General features: G+C 49.0%; 1 protein-coding gene across 3 annotated transcripts in view; it reads right to left on the reverse strand.

Annotated features, from left to right (window-relative positions):
• Positions 1-20831, reverse strand: part of CKAP5 (cytoskeleton associated protein 5) — a 421631-nt gene that overhangs the window by 308369 nt on the left and 92431 nt on the right. For all 3 annotated transcript variants that reach the window (XM_030200874.1, XM_030200876.1, XM_030200875.1), the window contains exons 5-9: positions 11950-12121; positions 11290-11422; positions 10943-11043; positions 10619-10732; positions 10096-10200 (exon numbers count right to left, since the gene is read on the reverse strand). In XM_030200874.1, coding sequence (XP_030056734.1) covers positions 10096-10200; positions 10619-10732; positions 10943-11043; positions 11290-11422; positions 11950-12121 — 625 coding nt within the window. The remainder of the gene's footprint in view (positions 1-10095; positions 10201-10618; positions 10733-10942; positions 11044-11289; positions 11423-11949; positions 12122-20831) is intronic.

Raw genomic sequence — 20831 nt, forward strand, 5'->3', positions numbered from 1 at the left:
ATCACCCCTCCCCTCACCTATCCACACCCATCCTGTTAGAATATCAATGATATACTTTGATGTCCCCATGTATACCTCCTACCCACCCCCATCCTCCCACCCTGTCAGACTGTCATAGTAATGCTTGAATGTTTTCACTTATATACACTGTCAGCTAGCACATTTGCTTATTTCCGATCTGACAAAGAAGGGCAACCTTCGAAAGCTAATCAAGAAATGTATTAAGTTATGTCCAATAAAAAAGGGATCATCTTATTTTCTTTTCCATGTTTTATTTTGTTTGATTTCTATTGAGTTCCCAGACGAAATCGAAGGTACTGCCTGTGACTTGGGAGCACCGAGATGTGAGTATAGGCATCCTTTAAGTCCAGAGAGCATAGCCAATCATTTTCCTGAATCATGGGAAGAAGGGTGCCCAGGGAAAGCATCCTGAACTTTTCTCGAACCAAATATTTGTTCAGGCCCCTTAGGTCTAGGATGGGACGCATCCCCCCCTGTTTTCTTTTCCACAAGAGAAGTACCTGGAATAGAATCCCACCCTTCCTGCCCTGGTGGAACAAGCTCAACCGCATTGGCGCTGAGAAGGGCGGAGAGTTCCTCTGCAAGTACCTGCTTGTGATGGGAGCTGAAAGATTGAACTCCCAGTGGACAATCTGGAGGCAAAGATTCCAGATTGAGGGCATATCCGGACCGGGCTATTTGCAAAACCCACCTGTCAGAGGTTACAAGAGGCCACCTTTGGTGAAAAAATGTAAGCCTCCCCCCGACAGGAAGATCGTCCGGCACAGACACTTTGATGTCGGCTATGCTGCTCCGGAGCCAGTCAAAAGCCTGTCCCTTGCTTTTGCTGGGGAGCCGGAGGGGCCTGAGGCGCACGCCACTGACGACAGCGAGCATGCTGGGGCCAAGCCTGAACCGGCTGCCGAGGAGTGTACCTACGCCTACTAGAGGAGTAGGGAGCACTCCGTCTTCCTCCAAAAAACCTCCTAGATGAGGAGGTAGTAGCAGAAGGCGTCCGGCGGGTAAGAGAATCCATAGCATCATGATGCTTTTTGAGGGAATCAACCATGTCCTCAAACTTCTCTCCAAAAAGATTGTCCCCCCGGCAAGGAACATCCGCCATACGGTGCTGGATCTTCTGATCCAGGTCCGAAACACGCAGGCATGAGAGTCTGCGCATCACGATACCCTGAGCAGCCGCCCGGGATGCAGCATCAAAAGAATCAAAAGCTCCCCTGGCCAGGAATTTTCTGCACGCCTTCTGCTGCCTGACCACCTGGTGAAAAGGCTCAGCAAGCTCAGGGGGAAGAGCTTCAACCAAGCTGGACAGTTGCTTTATCGAGTTCCGTAAGTGGATGCTGGTGTATAGCTGGTATGTCTGGATTTTGGCCGCGAGCATTCTGGCCTGATGCGTACGCCTCCCAAAAGAATCCAGGGTTCTAGACTCTCTCCCTGGGGGCGCCGAGGCATTCTCTCTAGTACTCCTGGATCTTCTGAGAGCAGAGTCAACCACCATGGAGTCGTGAGGAAACTGGGCCTTCACCATCACAGGTTCACCATGGACTCTGTACTGGGATTCGGACTTCTTGTTGACCACTGGATTAGAGAGAGGACAAGACTAGTTCCGCAACATCACTTCCCGGAGTGTATTGTGCAGGGGGGCCGTTGCAACCTCTTTTGGTGGAGAAGGATATTCCAGGACCTCGAACATCTCGGCCCTGGGCTCATCCACAGCCTGTATGGGAAAAGGAATGTCCCGAGACATTTCCCGCACAAAAGATGAAAAGGAGAGACTCTCCGGTGGAGATTGTCTAACCTCAATAGGAGTGGGATCAGACGGAAGCCCCTGAGAATGTTTCCTCTTCACTCCATGAGTGCTCCTGCTCGGTGTCGGACAAGAGCTCCCGAAGAGCAGCCCGAACCCGATCCTGTCCCAACTTCAAGGCCCGATGTCCTCGTGGGGGGGGGGGGGGGGGGGGGGGGGGAGAAGTTGACCGGTGCCTGGACTCCGGTGAAGCTTCCTCCACCGACTTCAAGGGAGAGTCCACCCGGGTGTCAGCCGACTCAGGCACCGCACGTGGTACCGAGGGGGGAGACATCCACACAGGAGATGGACCAGACGCAGTCTCAACAGTGGGTACCGAAGGCGCAAGCACCTGTGGTACCGATGCCAATGGACGCATCATCCCTTCCAGAAGGCTTGGAAGTATGGCCCGGAGAAACTTATCGAGGGCTGCCATCGGAACAAGCAGTGGGGCTGGTGCAGGAGCCGGTGCTACAGTCTGCAGGGGTTCGAGAGCCGGTACCTGGCTGCCAGACAGCCGACGCATCGGCACCTCCAGAATAGAGGTTGAGCGATCCTCCTGGTGCCGACACTTCTCGGGTGCCGACTCCCTCGGTTCCCCAGAACTCTCGGTACCGTAACGGGAAGGAGACCAATGACGGCACTTCTTAGCCTTCGCTCGACGCCAATCATCGACACTCCTCGGTACCGATGAAGAGGACGCAGAATCCTCGCGCCTCTTCGGGGCCGGGTCCGACTCAGAGCGGTCCCGGGGGGCCTACATAGCAGTAGGCCTCAAGACAGGTGGAGACCCGCTCGATACCTCACTGCTCCCAGCGGTAACAGGCCTCTCAGCAGCCATTACCTGGACTCTCGATGCTGCTTCCCTCGACGCCGATGTCGGTGCCGTCGACCTCAGTACCGATGCCGATGCTGACGTTGAAGGTTCGGACTGATCCAAAAAACGTTTCTCACGCCGAGCTTCTCGAGACAACTGGGTCCGTTTTTTCATCAATTTACACAACTTACAAGCAGCTGGTAAATGATCAGGACCCAGGCACTGGATACACCAAGCATGAGGATCGGTCGACAAGATAGTTCGATTGCAGCGGGAACAGCGTTTGAAGCCGCTGGGAGTCCTCGATAACATCGGAGGAAAAATAGTGGCCGAAAAATCAAAGGGCTCGATGGTGCCAATCGAAAGGCACGAAAAAAAAAATTTGCCGAGCGACCTAAGCGGTCGCGAACGGAAACGAAAGAAAACTTAAAATCGAAAAATAAACTAGAAAATAAAGGAAAAAATTCTTTTTTTTTTTTTTAAACAAAGCACAAAAAGAAAATAAAACGGACCGCGTAAACGCGAGATCAAAAAACGAAACCTCCCTCCTGGGAGAAAAGGAAACTGAGGGAAGCGCGCGGGGGTCGCGGGCGGGAAGTCACTCGCGCATGCGTGGTGCGTCATTCCCGCGCCCGTTGCGCACCTTCTAGAACTTTTGATTTTTTCCGCAGCTCCTGGGCCGTCGCGGACGACGACCCACGTGTGGTGAGCTCCAGCCTGCTTGTCCTCGGAGAAATTATGCTACGTAAAAACTTAACACGCAATCTCCACACACAAAAAAAGAGGGGAGGAATGTGACATACATAAATATTCAAAAAGGCAGCAATCTGCTCAGCTAATATAACACACCTTGTTTAAAAATGTAAAAAATATTCAGTCTCCAAAATTACACAGGAACAGCAGCAAATATGAAAAAAGAAGTACAAAACCATAGGTGCCCTTGCATAAATCAGCAGGGATGGGAAAGGAACAGTTCAAAAAAAATGTTTTAATTAAAAAATAAAGGGTTTTATATTCAAAGTGATTTAACTGGCCAGAAATGGTTCCTGGCTGGTTAAATCACTTGCGCAGGGCTATATGCTGATATGCAGTGGCACTTAACTGGTTAGAGTTGCTGAAAATCACTACAGACTGCTAAAATGCAAGCCAGGTATTTTGCGGGCAATCTACAGGTAGAGTCAGCACTTATGCAAATAAGTACAAATATGGTAAAATTATGTATCATACCTGATAATTTTCTTTCCATTAATCACAGCTGATCAATCCATAGACTGGTGGGTTGTGTCCATCTACCAGCAGGTGGAGAGAGAGCAATCCTTTTGCCTCCCTATATGTGGTCATGTGCTGCCAGAAAATCCTCAGTATGTCGATATCAAAGCTCCATCCACAGGACTCAGCACTTAGAGAATCACACCCACAAAGGGACACTCTGCCCAGCTCACCACCGCCGAAACGGGGGAGGGGAATCAACCCAGCTCATCCCCACACAAGTGGGGGAGGGGAATCCGTCTAGCTCATCCCCGCGGAGCGGGGGAGGGACACCACACCCGCCGATGCGGGGGGATCTGGCTTATCCTGCAACCGCAAGAGGAGCTGACTGACCCTAACACCGCCGAAGCGGGAGGGGTACAAAGCTGCCCTATAGCCGCACAAAGCGGGAGGGAGCGCCGGCAGAATTTAGGTCTCAATCCAGCCCCGTAAAACGGAGGGGAGAGGAAGCAGCAGCTCACTGTAACACAAAATCGTCTCAACTCCAGAAGAATTCAATCGAAAAAACTTGAACACGAAGATCCTCCTGAACAGGAACAGAAGACTAACTTGAACCTGAAATGCAACCAGAATATAAACAGAACAGATATCTGGGAGGGGCTATGGATTGATCAGCTATGATTAATGGAAAGAAAATTATCAGGTATGATACATAATTTTACCTTCCATATCATCATGCTGATCAATCCATAGACTGGTGGGATGTACCGAAGCAGTACTCACCCAGGGCGGGACATTGAAATCCCTGACCGCAACACTGAAGCTCCAAACCGGGCCGCCGCCCGAGCAGCCACAGTCAAGCCGTAATGCCTGGAGAAGGTATGAGCCAATGCCCAAGTTGCCGTCTTATAAATCTCTGCCAAGGAGACAGACCCCGGCCTCTGCCATCGAGGCCGCCTGTGCTCTAGTGAAGTGAGCCTTCAGCTGGATAGGCGGCATCTTCCCCGCGGCCACATAAGCCGCTGCAATGGCTTCCTTGACCCATCTTGCCACTGTAGGCTTGGATGCCTGCAGACCCTTACGAGGACCTGCGAACAGCACAAACAGATGATCCGACTTCCGGAAATCATTGGTCACTTCCAAGTATCTGATGATGACTCGTCTCACATCTAGATATTTGAGAGCAGAGTACTTCTCTGGGTAGTCCTCCCTACGAAAGGAGGGTAGGCAGAGCTGCTGATTCACATGGAAATAAGAAACAATCTTGGGCAGGAAGGAAGGCACCGTGCGAATAGACACTCCTGCCTCAGTGAACTGCAGGAAGGGTTCCCGACATGATAGCGCCTGGAGCTCGGAAACTCGTCTGGCTGAAGTGATAGCCACCAAAACGACTGCTTTCAACGTCAGGTCTTTCAGAGATACCCTCGACAAGGGTTCAAAAGGCGACTTCTGCAAGGCTCTTAGCACCAGATTGAGATTCCACGCAGGCACCACCGAGCGCAGAGGAAGGCGCAGGTGATTAACTCCCTTGAGAAAGCGCACCACATCTGGCTGCGAGGCCAGGGAAGCACCCTTCAGGCGACCCCTGAAGCAAGCCAGAGCCGCTACCTGGAGTTTAAGGGAACTGAGTGACAGGCCTTTCTCCAGACCTTCTTGCAGGAACGCCAACACTGAAGAAACTGGAGCAGTGAAGGGAGAAAGAGAGCCTGCCTCACACCACGATGCAAAGGTACGCCAAACCCTGGCGTAAGCAGTAGAAGTAGAGCGCTTCCTCGCTCTCAGCATAGTGGCGATGACCTTGTCTGAGAAGCCCTTCTTCCTCAGACGCTGCCGCTCAATAGCCAGGCCGTAAGACCAAAGGGGGAGGGATCCCCCATCACCACGGGACCCTGATGCAACAGGCCCTGCTCCGCTGGCAGCCGCAGAGGGCCGTCCACTGAGAGCCTGATCAACTCCACATACCAGGGACGTCTGGGCCAGTCCGGACCCACCAGGATTATCCAGCCCGGATGCTTTGCCACCCTGCCCAACATGGGCCAGAGCGGGAACACATAGAGAAGCTCCTGTGTCGGCCACTGTTGGAGAAGAGCATCTACTCCCAGAGATCGAGGGTCCCGTCCTCTGCTGAAAAAGCGCGGCACTTGGCAATTGGCCATTGGCTGATGACGCCATCAGATCTAGGCTCGGCTGGCCCCAGCGCTTCGTGATGTCCAAGAACGCCTGAGCCAATAGCTGCCACTCTCCAGGATCCAAGGTATGGTGACTGAGAAAGTCCGCCTTGACATTCATGACTCCCACAATGTGGGCCGCCGACAGCTGTTCCAGGTTCGCTTCCACCCACTGGCATAGATTCATGGCCTCCTTGGCTAGAGGGGCGCCCTTGGTACCTCCCTGGCGATTGACATAGGCCACAGCCGTGGCATTGTCCGACAGGACCCGTACTGGCTTCAACGCCAGTACCGGGAGAAACTCCAAAAGCGCCAACCGAATGGCTCTGAGTTCCAGGAGGTTGATAGACCACTTTGCCTCTGCAGGAGACCAGAGCCCCTGCACTGTCCTTCCCAAGCAGTGGGCTCCCCAGCCCGTCAAACAGGCGTCCGTCGTGACGACAACCCACTCCGGGGTCAAAAGAGGCATTCCTGTGGACAACTTGTCTGTCCTCAGCCACCAGCTCAGCACCTTGCGCACCGCTGGGTCCAAGGGAAGGCGCACAGCATAATCCTCCGACACTGGAGTCCAGCGCTGCAGCAGAGGGGGTTGTAGTGGTCTCATATGAGCCCTGGCCCAGGACACTACTTCCATTGTGGCCGTCATAGAGCCCAACAGCTGCATATAGTCCCAAGCCCGAAGAGGAGAGGCTACTAGGAACTGGTCCACCTGAGCCTGAAGTTTGACAATCCGATTGTCTGGCAGGAACACTCTGCCCACTCGGGTGTCGAAACGAACTCCCAGATACTCCAGGGACTGAGTCGGGCGCAGCTGGCTTTTCTCCCAGTTGATGATCCACCCCAGGGAGCTCAAAAGAGCAATCACCCGGTCTACCGCTCTGCCGCACTATGCATAAGAGGGGGCTCGGATCAACCAGTCGTCCAGATAAGGATGGACTTGTACTCCTTCCTTTCGTAGGAAGGCCGCGATGACCACCATTACTTTGGAGAAGGTCCGCGGAGCAGTAGCCAACCCGAACGGGAGGGCTCTGAACTGGAAGTGTCGGCCCAGGACTGCAAAACGCAGAAAGCGTTGATGAGGAGGCCAGATGGGAATATGCAAGTAAGCTTCCTTGATGTCCAAGGATGCCAGGAACTCCCCTGCCTTCACTGCCGCTATAACAGAGCAGAGAGTCTCCATTCGGAAGTGCCGAACTTTCAAGGCCCGATTGACCCCTTTGAGGTTGAGGATAGGCCGCACAGAACCTCCTTTCTTTGGTACCTCAAAGTAAATGGAGTAACGTCCCTTGCCAAGCTGATCTTCTGGCACCAGAACGACCGCACCCAGGCGGATCAGATTGTCCAAAGTCTGCTGCACTGCCACAGCTTTGACCGGAGACTTGCAAGGAGAGTGCACAAACCCGTCTCTTAAGGGTCGGCAGAACTCTAGCTTGTAGCCGTCTCTGATGACTTCCAGCACCCAAGCATCTGAAGTTACTCTGGTCCACTCGCCCAGAAACGAGGACAGGCATCCTCCAATCTGCTCTGGGCCATGGACCAGGGCCCCGTCATTGGGTACGAGACCCTGGGGGAGGACCGGAGGACGCACCTCCGGGACGGCGGTCTCTGCGAAAGGAATGCTGCTTGGGGGAGAAGTTCCTTTTGAAGGAAGAGGGGGCAGAGGAGCCCGACTTGCCCGGGCGATACCGACGGGCTTCCTGAAACTGTCCTTTGGAGGAACCGGGGCGGGCACCACTGGCCCGAGCCCTGACCTCCGGTAACGTCTTGCCCTTAGACGTGCTGAGATCGGTCACAATTTTGTCCAGCTCGACCCCAAAGAGCAGCTTGCCTTTAAAAGGCAACTTAGCCAGGCGAGACTTGGAGGCGTGGTCAGCAGACCTATGCTTCAGCCAAAGCCAGCGCCGTGCAGAGACTGTCTGAGCCATGCCTTTAGCCGAGGCTCTCAAGACATCATACAGCAAGTCTGCCAAGTAGGCCAAGCCCGATTCCAGGGCCGGCCAATCAGCCTTCAAGGAAGGATCCGAGGGGGAAGCCCGCTGCACAATAGTCAGGCACGCCCTGGCCAATTAGGAGCCGCAAACTGAGGCCTGCAAACTTAAAGCAGCCGCCTCGAAGGACGACCTTAAAGCCGCTTCCAATCTTCTGTCTTGGGCGTCCTTTAGGGCCGTGCCACCTTCCACCGGCAACGCCATTTTCTTACTCACCGCAGTGATTAAAGAATCCACGGTAGGCCAAAGAAAGGCCTCCCGTTCTCCTTCAGGCAGAGGATAGAGGCAGGACATAGCCCTAGCCACTTTCAGGCTCGCTTCTGGGATATCCTATTGAGCCGAAATCAAGGTGTGCATGGCCTCATGCACGTGGAAGGTTCTAGGCGGGCGCTTCGTCCCCAGCATAATGGCAGAGCCAACAGAGGCTGAGGGAGAGACTTCCTCCCGAGAGGAAATCTTCAAAATGCTCATGGCCTGCACTAACATGTTGGGCAAATCCTCTGAGCGAAAGATCCGCGCTGCAGAGGGGTCATTCGCTCCATCCAAGCGGGAATCCGTCTCCTCCAAGGAATCCCCAAAGGACCGTTGGAAGAACTCAGATACGCTGCCCTCATCTACATCAGAGGAGACAGAGTCCTCTAGGGCCTGGAAATCCACCCGAGGGCGTTTGCTTCCGGAGGCCTCAACCCCTTTATCGAACAAGGGAGCAGGGGCAGCGTTTTGCATAAGGAAAGCCTGATGCAGCAGCAAAATGAACTCAGGGGAGAAACCCCCCAGACTGTGCACTTCTGCAGCCTAGGTCACGGCCCTAGACGCACCCTCAACCGGCGCTCTCAAGAGCGGGGGGGGAGAAACATGCTGCGCATCCAAAATGGTGTCCGGCGCGAAACTCAGAGAAGGAGCCGCGCGGGGAAAAACGGCGCTTAACTGGCCGCTTTCTTGCCGTCGCCCGAATCAAGGGCGACCATAGCATTAACGTCTCCCACCTCGACGGCGGCCCAAGAGGAAGCCGTCCGAGCAGAGTGGCCGGCCAAAATGGGGGGGGGGGGGGGGGGGCGCGAGCAGCGGGGGATGGGCGTTTATGGTGGGGAAAACCGCCGCACCTGAGGTCGAACCGGGACACTGACCGGCCTCCAAACTGACGCCCAAAAAAGGCGATTCAGGCTTTGAAAGCCCCGCATCCCCGCTAGACGCGCACACGCGGTCCGGGGAACGATTCTTCGCGCCCTTGCCCTCCGACGCCATAGGCCACGTGGAGACCGATCGGGGAACACCCTGCCCGCTATAAAAGGTAAAAATTACCTGCTTCTCGCTCCGAGCTGTAACGAACTGGTGTCCCAGTGAGCAGCTGCAATAAACGCTGATATGAATGTTGAAATAAACGCCCTTAAAGGACGTTCAAAATTTTTTTTTTTTAACGGAGCCAGCGGGAGGGGGGAGAAAAGGAGGGACCTGGCACCACCAGGTTTGCACTTGCTCAAGAACAGCCCTCAACCCCAGGTACTCAACAAAACCTAAGGATTAGGCTTGGAGACCTAGCCAGAGCTGCTGCTGTGTGTGACCACCACCTGCTGAGATAGAGAACATACTGGGGAGTTTCCGGCAGCACATGACCACATATAGGGAGGCAAAAGGATTGCTCTCCATCTCCACCTACTGGTAGATGGACACAACCCACCAGTCTATAAATTGATCAGCATGATGATATGGAATCAGCACTTAACCACCTAAGTGGCCAAATCTGACCACATAAAAGTCAGCCTTATCTTTATGTAGTGTCGCTTAGGTGGTTATGACCTGAATATTGCAGTTAAGTCCATATGAGATAGTCGGCTGCATATACCTGGATATTCAATGCCAGTGCCTGGACATAGCCTAAAACTGAATATCCAGGAATTAAACACTGGCAGTGGCTAAAAAAACACACAAAAAAAAACTAAACCTCTCTGCCACTGCCTGAAATCTACCCCAAAATTTAAACAGAAGCTACCATCTATATACTGCATTGAGTGTCAGAATATAACTTCTTGGGGCTTTCCTTACACATGGTAAAATAGCTATGACAGCATGCTGTCAGAATAAAAGCAATGCATGATCAAAGTTACTCACATGCCCAGAATATGTTCCAAATTTCTTCCTGAGGCCAGTGGCTAGTCCAGCCAGGCACTTAGCAGCCAGAGACACTAACATGACATTGGAATCTTTTCCAACCACCTATGGGGAAAATTGTCATCACATTATAATGCAGCATTCTATCACCTGAAAATAACGGCAATGCCAGAACAAAATATCCAATCTCAAAGTCTGTTTTTCTCCTCGTTAATGCTCTAGCCATCTGCTACTTAATTGGATGAATAGTGTTGTGAATTATGGAGAAGCTTAGAATTGCAAGAAACAGAGATGGATAAAGTGTTATTCTGTAAGGGCATACATAAATGGCATGGAACATAAATGCGGGGGGTGGAGAAGAGTACATAACTTGAGTGGAGCATGGGCAGGGCTTTCACACTTACACACTAACTTACTTTACACACTAACTTACTATACCCTGTTTGTCCATGGAGATCAGTAAAACATAATGCTGCAGAAATGATTACTTTATCAAGGGAAAAGTTAGAAGCATTCCCCTTACCTTCTTCAATTCTTTCACCAAGTCACCATAGTCTCCATTTTCCAGTTTTGGATTTTTCACTAGTATCTCGACAGCTTCAAGTGCTTCTTTCCTTTCCTGCCATTTTTTGGCCTCCTATTAAAAATAAAAATATCCAATGTTTTAACAGCAGGGACAAAAAGATAAAATTAACAAGAACAAAAACTGATACAGTTAGTCTAGCCTAACGTAGAAAATGTTTAAAACCACAGCACCTAAAACTGACAGGCTATAGAAAGATCTTCAAAGTCAATCACTGCAAAATTTTAAGTCTGACAGTAAGTTGAACTGGATTACTTTACTTACAATTTTTTCATAGAAATCTTTAGGAAGCTTGGAGAGAATCTCAACTGCTTCCAGAAGTTCATAGGCATCAATCTGTGGCACATCTTCACCATCTTCCACTCCTACATGATGCAAAGAAATACATCAGGTTGGAGATTTATATTTTGGCATTATTATCCAGCCCCTCAATTTCCAACTAGCAGGGTCACAAACCACCAGAGAACCCTAACCAGCCTGCATGATGTATATGTGCATATATTATAAAAGACGGTAAAACAACAGCAATCATCATCATTCTACTTATTGGTGGTTAGATGCATGAAGATTTTTAGACAAAAGTATCCTAAAGAAATCTAGGTGCAGCACACCTGCTTCAGAATCTCCTCCGGCTGCCTGCTGCTGCTCAAACTTTACTTTCAAATCTTGTTGGGAGCGCAGGAAACGAGATTGCTTGGGAGCAGTTGAAGGGATTTTCACCCATTCTTCCTCCAGTTCTTTCAGCTGCAAATAAAGCAATTTTGTTAGAAAGCCTGTATAAATCAATTTTACCTTTCCAGGAACTAATTCACATGTCTAAAACAAACAAATATCTGTTCTTGGACAAAGTAATAATTCCTCCAGAGCTAATAATTCCTCCAGAGCATGAAGTACTTTAAATTACAATGTGATGGGCATAGGAGCCAACTTTTCAAAATTATTGGGGGTGCTAAGTCTAATGGAAATAACCCCTCCCTGGACACACACAAGGAAGTTTCTCAATACTGAGGGTGCTCAAGCACCCACAGAGACGGCTCCTATGTTGATGGGAACTAGGATTCCAAACGAGTTGAGCACAGTACCATTTGACAGCAGACATCAAGATAGGCTTCAAAAAACGTTCAGCCCCACATAGCAAAAATTCTGTTTGGAGGCTTCCAAACACAGATTTTCACATACTGTTGCCATATTTTACTCAGAGAGCACTTTGGATTTACCATCCCATGAACATTTTCTGAATATTAGTGTCCTTCTCCCTGTCCATCTCTTACCTGAACAGAATTAATGTTCTGTAGTGGTGGCCTCAAAGCATCCCTGATCCAGCGGTAAATCTCCACAGCAAACAGTTTGGCCTCATCACGAACTGCCTTCTCCCGGGACTCAAATAGTTTTGGCAATACTTTGATAATTGGCTTCAGTGCAACTATTTTTGAACCAAAGTCACTGGAAAGAGCGAGCAGAAAGCAAGGAAGAATGAATGAATGAAAGAGATAATCCAAAACAACTCTTTTGGGTGTGGGGGGGGGGGGGGGGAACAGAAGAGAATATGTTTTAAAAATTAAAGATTCTGACACTAACAACAGAATCTGTGGTAAAAGAAAAAATTAGGTCTTATCTGACAAATTTCTTTCCATTAGACATTCCCACTATTACAGAACATGTAGGATAATTGTGTCCATCAACCATCAGGTGGAGTTAGAGAACTGAAAACAAAGCTGAGACATCTCTTGGCATTCAGGCCAGCTCCACAGTATTTATGTAGACACGGATTAAGGAGAAACTCAGAACACACACAAACAACCTTAAACAGCACTAAACAGACAAGCAAACGTGTGGACAGCTCATCTCTGGACAACTTGTAGACAATTACCTTTGACGTCCCCTTTATCCTTTATCATTTGATCTCTTCCATACCATTTCCCTACTTTTCTTTTCCCTTTCTTCTTCCCTGCACCCCTTCCACTCCCCCTCCCTTCTTCCCCCTTTTCCCTGCTTCTCTCCCCTCTTCTTCCCTGCCTCACGCTCTCTCCTCTCCTTACAACCTACCTTAGTCTAATTATGTTTTATTGTTATATAATACTTTAAATCATTGTTACCTTCATGATTTTTGTTAACTTCATGATTTTGTGATTTGTTATTATGTAAGCCGCATAGAGCTTGCAATGAGTGGGAATTGTGTGGGATACAAATGTAATAATAAATAAATAATAAATATGCAGGAAGCACCATGCAAGGTGATAGTTAATTGATCTATTACTTTGCACCAACTAAACACCACAAAAAAAAAACTGTGGCGGGCCTCTGGAATAGTGGGAAGGATTGAAAAAAAAAAATAATCAGGTAAGACCTAATGTCTTCTTCCATTCCATAGCTTCACACTATTCCAGAACCTGTGGGATATTCAAAAGCAATTTCCAAAAGTGGGAGGTATCCTGGACCCCAAAACTAGCTCAGAGCACGTGGCAACGTCCCTCTAGCACTTGGCAAAGGTATGTGTCGACCATGTAGCCCCCTTGCAAATATCTGTCAGAGACAGCAAGGTAGTCTGTCCAGGACGTTGCTGCACGCCTCACAGAATGAGCCTACAAGGCCTTAGGAGCCTGCTTCCCTGCAAGCAAATAACCTAACACAATAGTCTCCATCAGCCATCCATCAATTGCAAGCTTGGAAGCCATGAGACCAAGCCTGTTACCAAAAAACACAAATTGTTGGTCTGATTTGCAAAACTCATTCTTGCCTTCCAGATATCTAATGAGAATTCTACATACATTGAGAAGCTTTAAGGAAGAATGCTCAGACTCTTTGTCCTCCACAGATTGGTCAAGATAAAATACCGAAGAAAGGAAGGAACCGTGCACAGAAGACCACCCCCCCCCCCCACCTCCAAAATGTGAAGGAAGGGATCCCGACAAGAGAGCCTGAAGCTCTGAAACCCAATGTTCCGATGCAACAGCCACCAAGAACGCTGTCTTTTGCATAAAATCTTTCAGGGAGGCCTTCTGGAGTGGCTCAAAAGGACTAAATTAAAAGGTTTCACTCTGGATACTGTGTACAAATGGGAGGCCACAAGCGACCTGCTCACTGTGAGAAACTGAACAATATCCTTAGGATCCACAAGAGAGGTCTTCTATAGCTGAACCCTGAAAGAGGCCAAAACCGCAACCTGAACTTTTACGGGAAAGGGAAAGGGACTTGATATACTGCCTGTGATTTTTTGCAACTACATTCAAAGCGGTTTACATAGTATATAGAGGTACTTATTTGTACCTGGGGAATTGAAGGATTAAATGACCTGCTTAGAGTCACAATGAACTGCAGTGGGACTTGAATCCAGTTCCCCAGGATCAAAGTCCACTGCACTAACCACTAGGCCACTCCTCCTGAAGACCTGCCTGCAGAAACGTTAGGATGAGTGTAATTAGAGCAGAGAAAGGAGAAAGTCAGAACATCCAGCCCTCTAACATACTCAACACCCTAGCATAAGCCATGGATGTTTCCAAGCCTGAAACTGAGACAGCAATGACAATCAGAATAACCTTTATTTCTCAAGTGAGCCCTTTCAATGGCCAAGCCACAATACCAAAGGGGCATGTATCCTCCACGAGCACCAGACCTTGCTTCAGTAGGCCGTGTACCTGCGTTAGATAGAGCGAACTCCCAGCCAGCAGTTGAATCGGGTCCTCATACGATGGCCTCTGCAGCCAACCTGAGACTACGAAAATTACTCAACCCCAGTGTAATGCAATCCTTTGACATGCAGCCTACCATTGGCCAAGGAGGGAAGACACAGTAGACGAGTCTTTGTCCAGGGCTCTGGTAGGGCATTGATCCCCATCAAGCCCAGTTCTGATGGCTAAAAAATTTGATGGCAATGAAAAGGAATGTCAAAATGCTCAAAGTCCAAAAGCAAAGAATCCTATCAGTCCACTATAAGCTAAAACCCCATGCTGGATAGTTCCCATTCTCCTGGGTCCAAGGAGTGCCTGCTGAGAAAGTTCACCTCCACATTCAAGAACCCTGCAATGTAAGCTGCCAAGAAGCAGAGACTATTTTTCACTACCCCAACTCATGAGGGAAGGCCATCTCCACCGGATCCCGCCTTACTTGTTGATAAGAGCCAATGCTGTCCCAGCTGTCGGAGGAAACTCAGACAGAGGCCCCCTGCTAGAAAGGGAGCAAAGCCATGTAAGGCATCTGCACTTCCCCAAGTTCAAAGAGATTTATCGACCACTGAGTCTCCTGTTCCATCCAGATGCCTTGTGCCAGATGAATTTGTAATGAGCTCCCCAACCCAACTTGCTGGTGTCTTGTCACCACCACCTTCTATTGTGTTACTGGAAAGGGAGTACCGAAGGTCAAATTCCTGGGTGACAAACAACACAGAGAAAGAAGCATCCAAGAAAGATGAAGGTTTTACTTCTGACACCAGCGGCTGAGACTCCTATAATGGACATATAAGCCCTTCCCCACAGCACCACTTCCATTGCTGCAGTCACTGCCCACAGAACCTGGACCTGTCTTGACTGAAGAATAAACATGTAGAACTAGCTTCAACCTCCTGCACTCAGTGAGGAAGATCCTCTCCCATGCTGTGTTGAATAGAATGCCCAGATACTCCAACATCTGCAATAAAATTAGTCTGCTCTTCTCGAAATTTGTCGACCAATTCCCTGGCACCGAAGGAAAGCCACCACCATAACCTTGCTAAATGCTCTTAGAACTGTGGCAAGACTGAAGGGCAAAACCCTAATGGAAAGCGACAGCCCAGCATTGCGAGACATAGAAACCTCTGATGCAGCTGCCACACAGGTATATGTAAATACAGCTTCTTGAGACTGAGGGCAGTGAGAAATTCCCCAGCTTGAACAGAGGTTATGACTGCTTGTCGTGGTTTAGACCTTTTGAGATCTAAGACCAGATGAAAGGTGCCTTCCTTCTTTGGGACAATGAAGTAAACAGAGTATCTGCCTTGTCTCTGTTCGGCCTGAGGAACTGGAAAATGGCCTGGAGTGCCAGCAAAGAATCTACAGTGGCCTGAAACCCCGACTGTCTTGGCTCCTTTTCGACCAGGCAACTGCAAGAAAAGAGGAGCGACCAGGTGCAAGAACTCCCACTTGTAAGCTTCAGTAAGAACATCCAGAACCCAACAGCCTGATGTGATTTTGGCCTACTCCTCCTCAAACCCCCGAAGATGTCTTCAAACTGGAGGAAGAGAACAGTGGACTAGCCTTGCATCATTGCCAAGCTCTGGAGGCATTGGGCGCTCTAGCTGACTGAGAGGAGGACTTCCTGTTGTCATGGTCTTACCATGCCTCCCATCAGCTGTGCACCGCAGCTTATCAGGCTAGCAGCAGAAATCTTCAGGGGTATGTCCGTGATGGCATCAAGAGTCTGGGTGTATTTCACAGAAGCCAGAGCCTCTTCTGGTGCCTTTGCAACTCCAAGTTCCAGCCTCGCTAGGTCCTGAGTTCCTCTTTTATCTCCTTTGTTTTGGACTTAGAGGTGACCTGTCTGCCGCAGTTGGGCCTACGAATGTGGCCCAAGGGCTCATTAACCCCGAACACAACACCTGTCAACATGCAAGGAAGACTGCTGTGCCTGAAAGCAGGACTTCTGACCATATTGTTGATGACCAGGCTGGTACCATCTGCCGTCTCAAAATCAAGATTGAGAGCCCCATAAAGACGGACAACCAGACGCTTACAGCTTATCCTCCAGCAACCACTGTAGTTTTCTTCCCCCCCCCCCCCCCCAAGTTCTTTCACCAATAAAAGAACACAAACAGAAAATAAAGATGGCTAAAACTGAAAATTACAACATATTTTTTTTATTTTTATTACATTTGTACCCCGCGCTTTCCCACTCATGGCAGGCTCAATGCGGCAGGCAAAGGAGGGTTAAGTGACTTGCCCACAGTCACAAGGCGCTGCCTGTGCTGGGAATCAAACTCAGTTCCTCAGGACCAAAGTCTACCACCCTAACCACTAGGCCACTCCTCCACATAGGAATTGAGTCACTAAACATTAAAAAAAAACACAACTAAATAATTTACTTAATACTCAAAACTCACCAACAATTAAGATCACCCCAACCGCTGCACAATTGGCCACCTACTTTGAGCTAAAAAAAATTTTTTTTTTTAAAATCAGGAATGTAACATCACTCAAAGGAAAATACGATGATTACATGGAAGAGCTGACTCTTAAAACCATGACATAAAAACTGATAGACTCTGGTTATCATTCACTCTTCCACATCCCACTGTAAACTTATCTGCCAAAGCTACCGCCTAAAAGTTGCACCTGATATATTCATAAACTATCTCACATCATATCTATCCTTCATGTTTTCTCAAGGACTTTTCACAATAGAAAAAAAAAAAAAAGAGGATCTTTATAACAACCTCATTTCAAAAAATCCTCTAACCAATCTAAGTGATATCACTAATTATAGACCAGTAGCTTCCATTCCACTGCTGGTAATGGAGGACATAGAGGCACACCAGTTAATGGAATATCTCATCTTTCTCTCTTCTTTATAACTCACCATTGGGGTTCAGACCCTGCTACAGTACAGAGACAGTATTGACCGCTCTCTTATAGACAATCTCAGAAAAGCAAGCAAGCAAGCACAGGAAAGCAAAGATACTTACCTGTAGCAGGTATTCTCTGAGGACAGCAGGCTTCATATTCTCACAAATGGGTAGATGCCAATCCACGTTGCCCGGTCCGGTATTTATGCCATAGTAAAAACTTAGAGCTTTCTGAAGCGTGAGCCCGTGCTCCACTGCGCATGCGTGAGTGCCTTCTTGCCTACCACGTGAACGCGGATCCCTCAGTTCAATATTAAAGCAAAAAAAATAAATAAAAATATTCAACAAATCCAAGGGGAGATGGATAGGATTGTAAGAATATGAAGCCTGCTGTCCTCGGAGAACACCTGCTACAGGTAAGTATCTTCACTTTCTCAGAGGCCAAGCAGGCTCCAATATTCTCACAAATGGGGAATCCCTAGCATCCAGGCTCACCCAAAACAACATTGGTTAATTGGACCTCACAATGGCAAGGACATAACACAGATTAACCTGAAACTATATACAACTGAGTGAGAGTGCAGCCTGGAAGAGAATAAAAGATACCTAGGAGGGTGAAGTTGGATTCTAAACCCAAAACAGATTCTGAAACACTGACTGCCGAAACTGACTGTCACGTTGGGTATCCTGCTCAAGACAGTAATGTGATGTAAATGTATGGACTGAAGACCACGTTGCAGCCTTGCAAATCTCTTCAATAGAGGCCGACTTCAAGTGGGCTACCGACGCAGCCATGGCTCTGACATTATGCGCCGTGACATGATCCTCTAAGGCCAACCCAGCCTGGGCATAAGTGAAGGAAATGATGTGCTTCCCAATGGCGACCCCCATCCTATTGGGATCAAAAGAAACAAAAAGCTAAGCACACTGTCTGTGGGGCCTTGATTGCTCCATATAAAAAGTCAATGCTCTCCTGCAATCCAGGGTGTGCAAGCTGCTTTCGCCAGGATGGGCATGAGGTCAGAAAAAGAATGCTGGCAAGACAATCGACTGGTTCAGATGGAACTCCGACACCACGTTCGGCAGGAACTTAGGGTGCATGCAGAGGACTACTCTGTTGTGGTGAAACTTAGTATAAGATGCATCCACTACTAAGGCCTGAAGCTCATTGACCCTACGAGCTGAAGTAACAGCCACCTTGAAAATGGCTTTCCAGGTCAAGTACTTCAAATGGCAGGAATTCAGTGGCTCAAAAGAAGCTTTCATCAGCTGGGTGAGAACGACATTGAAATCCCATGACACTGGTGGAGGTTTGACAGGGGGCTTTGACAAAAGCAAACCTCTCATAAAGTGAACTAGAAACTGTCCAGAGATGGGGTAACCCTCTACATGTTCATGGTAAGCACTAATTGCACTAAGGTGAAACCTTACTGAGTTGGTCTTAAGACCAGACCCTGATAAGTGCAGAAAGTTTTCAAGCAGGGTCTGTGTAGCACAAGAAAGGGAATCTAAGTCTTTGCTCTCACACCAGACAGCAAACCTCCTGCATTTAAAAGTGTAGCACCTCTTAGTGGAATCTTTCCTGGAAGGCAGCAAGACCCAGGAAACGCCTTCCGAAAAACCCAAGGAAGCAAATTCTAGGCTCTCAACATCCAAGCTACGACAGCCAGAGATTGGAGGTTGGGATGTAGAAGTGACTCCTTCTTCTGTGTGATGACAGTCAGAAAACACTCCAATCTCCAAGGTTCTTCAAAGGATAATCCCAGAAGAGGGAACCACATCTGCCACAGCCAGTACGGTGCAATCAGAATCACAGTTCCGCGGTCTTGCTTGAGTTTCAACTAAGTCTTTCCCACCAGAGATATCGAAGGATACGCATACAGAAGGCCTATTCCCCAATTGAGAAGGAAAGCATCTGATGCTAAGTCTGTCATGGGCCTGAAGCCTGGAATAGAACTGAGGGAGCTTGTGCTTGATCTGAGTGGCAAAAAGATCCACTGAAGGGGTGCCCCACAATCGAAAGATCTTGTGGGCTACACCCATATGGAGAGTGCACCCATTCAGTTGCATTACCCTACTCAGCCTGTCGGCCAGGGTGTTTGCGCCCTGGAGAAACATGCCGGTTTGGCAAGCCCGATGCCACATCTGGACGGCCTCCTGAAATACACGCCGAGATCCGGTGTGCCCCTTTAAAGTGTAATACATAGCAACCTGATTGTCCATTTGAATCAGAATAATTTGACAAGGCAGCCCATCTCAGAAAGCTCTTAGAGCATTCCAGATCACTCGAAGCTCCAGGAGGATCATCTGAACATTCGTTTCCTGGGCAAACCAAGCACCTTGAATGTGCAGCCCATCTACATGAGCTCCCCATCGTCAGCACTTTTTGCGGATGAGGAATTTGGAATGGAAGTCCCAGAGTCAAATTGGATCAAATTGTCCACCACTGAAGACAGCATACAAGCTTCTGGGGACACTTGGATGATATCTTCTAGACTCCCCGTGGCTTGATACCACTGAGAAGCCATTGAGCTGATCTCATGTGATGACATGGCGTAACGTACACTGTGGAAGCTATTGGGCTCATTTTCGAAAGAGGACATCCATCTTTCGACATAAATCGGAAGATGAACGTCCTTCTCCCAGGGACGTCCAAATCAGTATCATCGAAACCCAATTTTGGATGGCTCCAACTGCACTCCGTTGCATGGACGGCCAAAGTTCAAGGGGGCGTGTCGGAGGCATAGTGAAGGCGGGACTTGGGCATGCCTAACACTTGGACGTCCTTGACCCATAATCGAAAAAAAAACAAGGATATCCTTGACGAACACTTGGACGTTTTCACCCGGACCTGTTATTCTTACGACTAAGGCACAAAAAGGTGCCCAAAATGACCAGATGACCACCGGGGATGACCTCCCGTTACTCCCCCAGTGGTTACTAACCCCCCCCTCTTCAAAAAACATATTTAAAAATATGTTGTTACAGCCTCAGATGTCATAGGTTCATGACAGCGCATGCAGGTCCCTGGAGCAGTTTTAGTGGGTACTGCAGTGCACTTCAGGCAGGTGGATCCAGGCCCATACCCCCCTACCTGTTACATTTGTGGAGGAAACAGCGAGCCCTCCAAAAGCCACCAGAAACCCACATCTAGGTGCTCTACTTCACCTGTAAGGGCGATTGTAGTGGTGTGCAGTTGTGGGTAGTGGGTTTTGGGGGGGGGGGGGGGGGGGCTCAGCACACAAGGTAAGGGAGCTATGTACCTGGGAGCAATATATGAAGTCCACTGCAGTGTCCCCTAGGGTGCCTGGTTGGTGTCCTGGCATGTCAGGGGGACCAGTGCACTACAAATGCTGGCTCCTCCCATGCCCAAATGGCTTGCATTAGGACGTTTTTGACATGGACGCCTTTGGTTTCGAAAATTGCCGAAAGTCAGAAACGTCCATGTCTAGGGACATCCAAATTTAAAGATTTGGACGCCTGATGGTATTTTCAAAACGAAAGATGGACGTCCATCTTGTTTCAAAAATACGGGTTTTCCCACCCCTGGATTTCACGGTTTTGCAAGGACATCCAAATCGCAACTTGGACGTCTCTTTCGAAAATGCCCCCTATGTGGCC

Source organism: Microcaecilia unicolor, chromosome 4 (genome assembly GCF_901765095.1).
Source record: "Microcaecilia unicolor chromosome 4, aMicUni1.1, whole genome shotgun sequence".
In the NCBI taxonomy this organism is placed as follows: domain Eukaryota; kingdom Metazoa; phylum Chordata; class Amphibia; order Gymnophiona; family Siphonopidae; genus Microcaecilia; species Microcaecilia unicolor.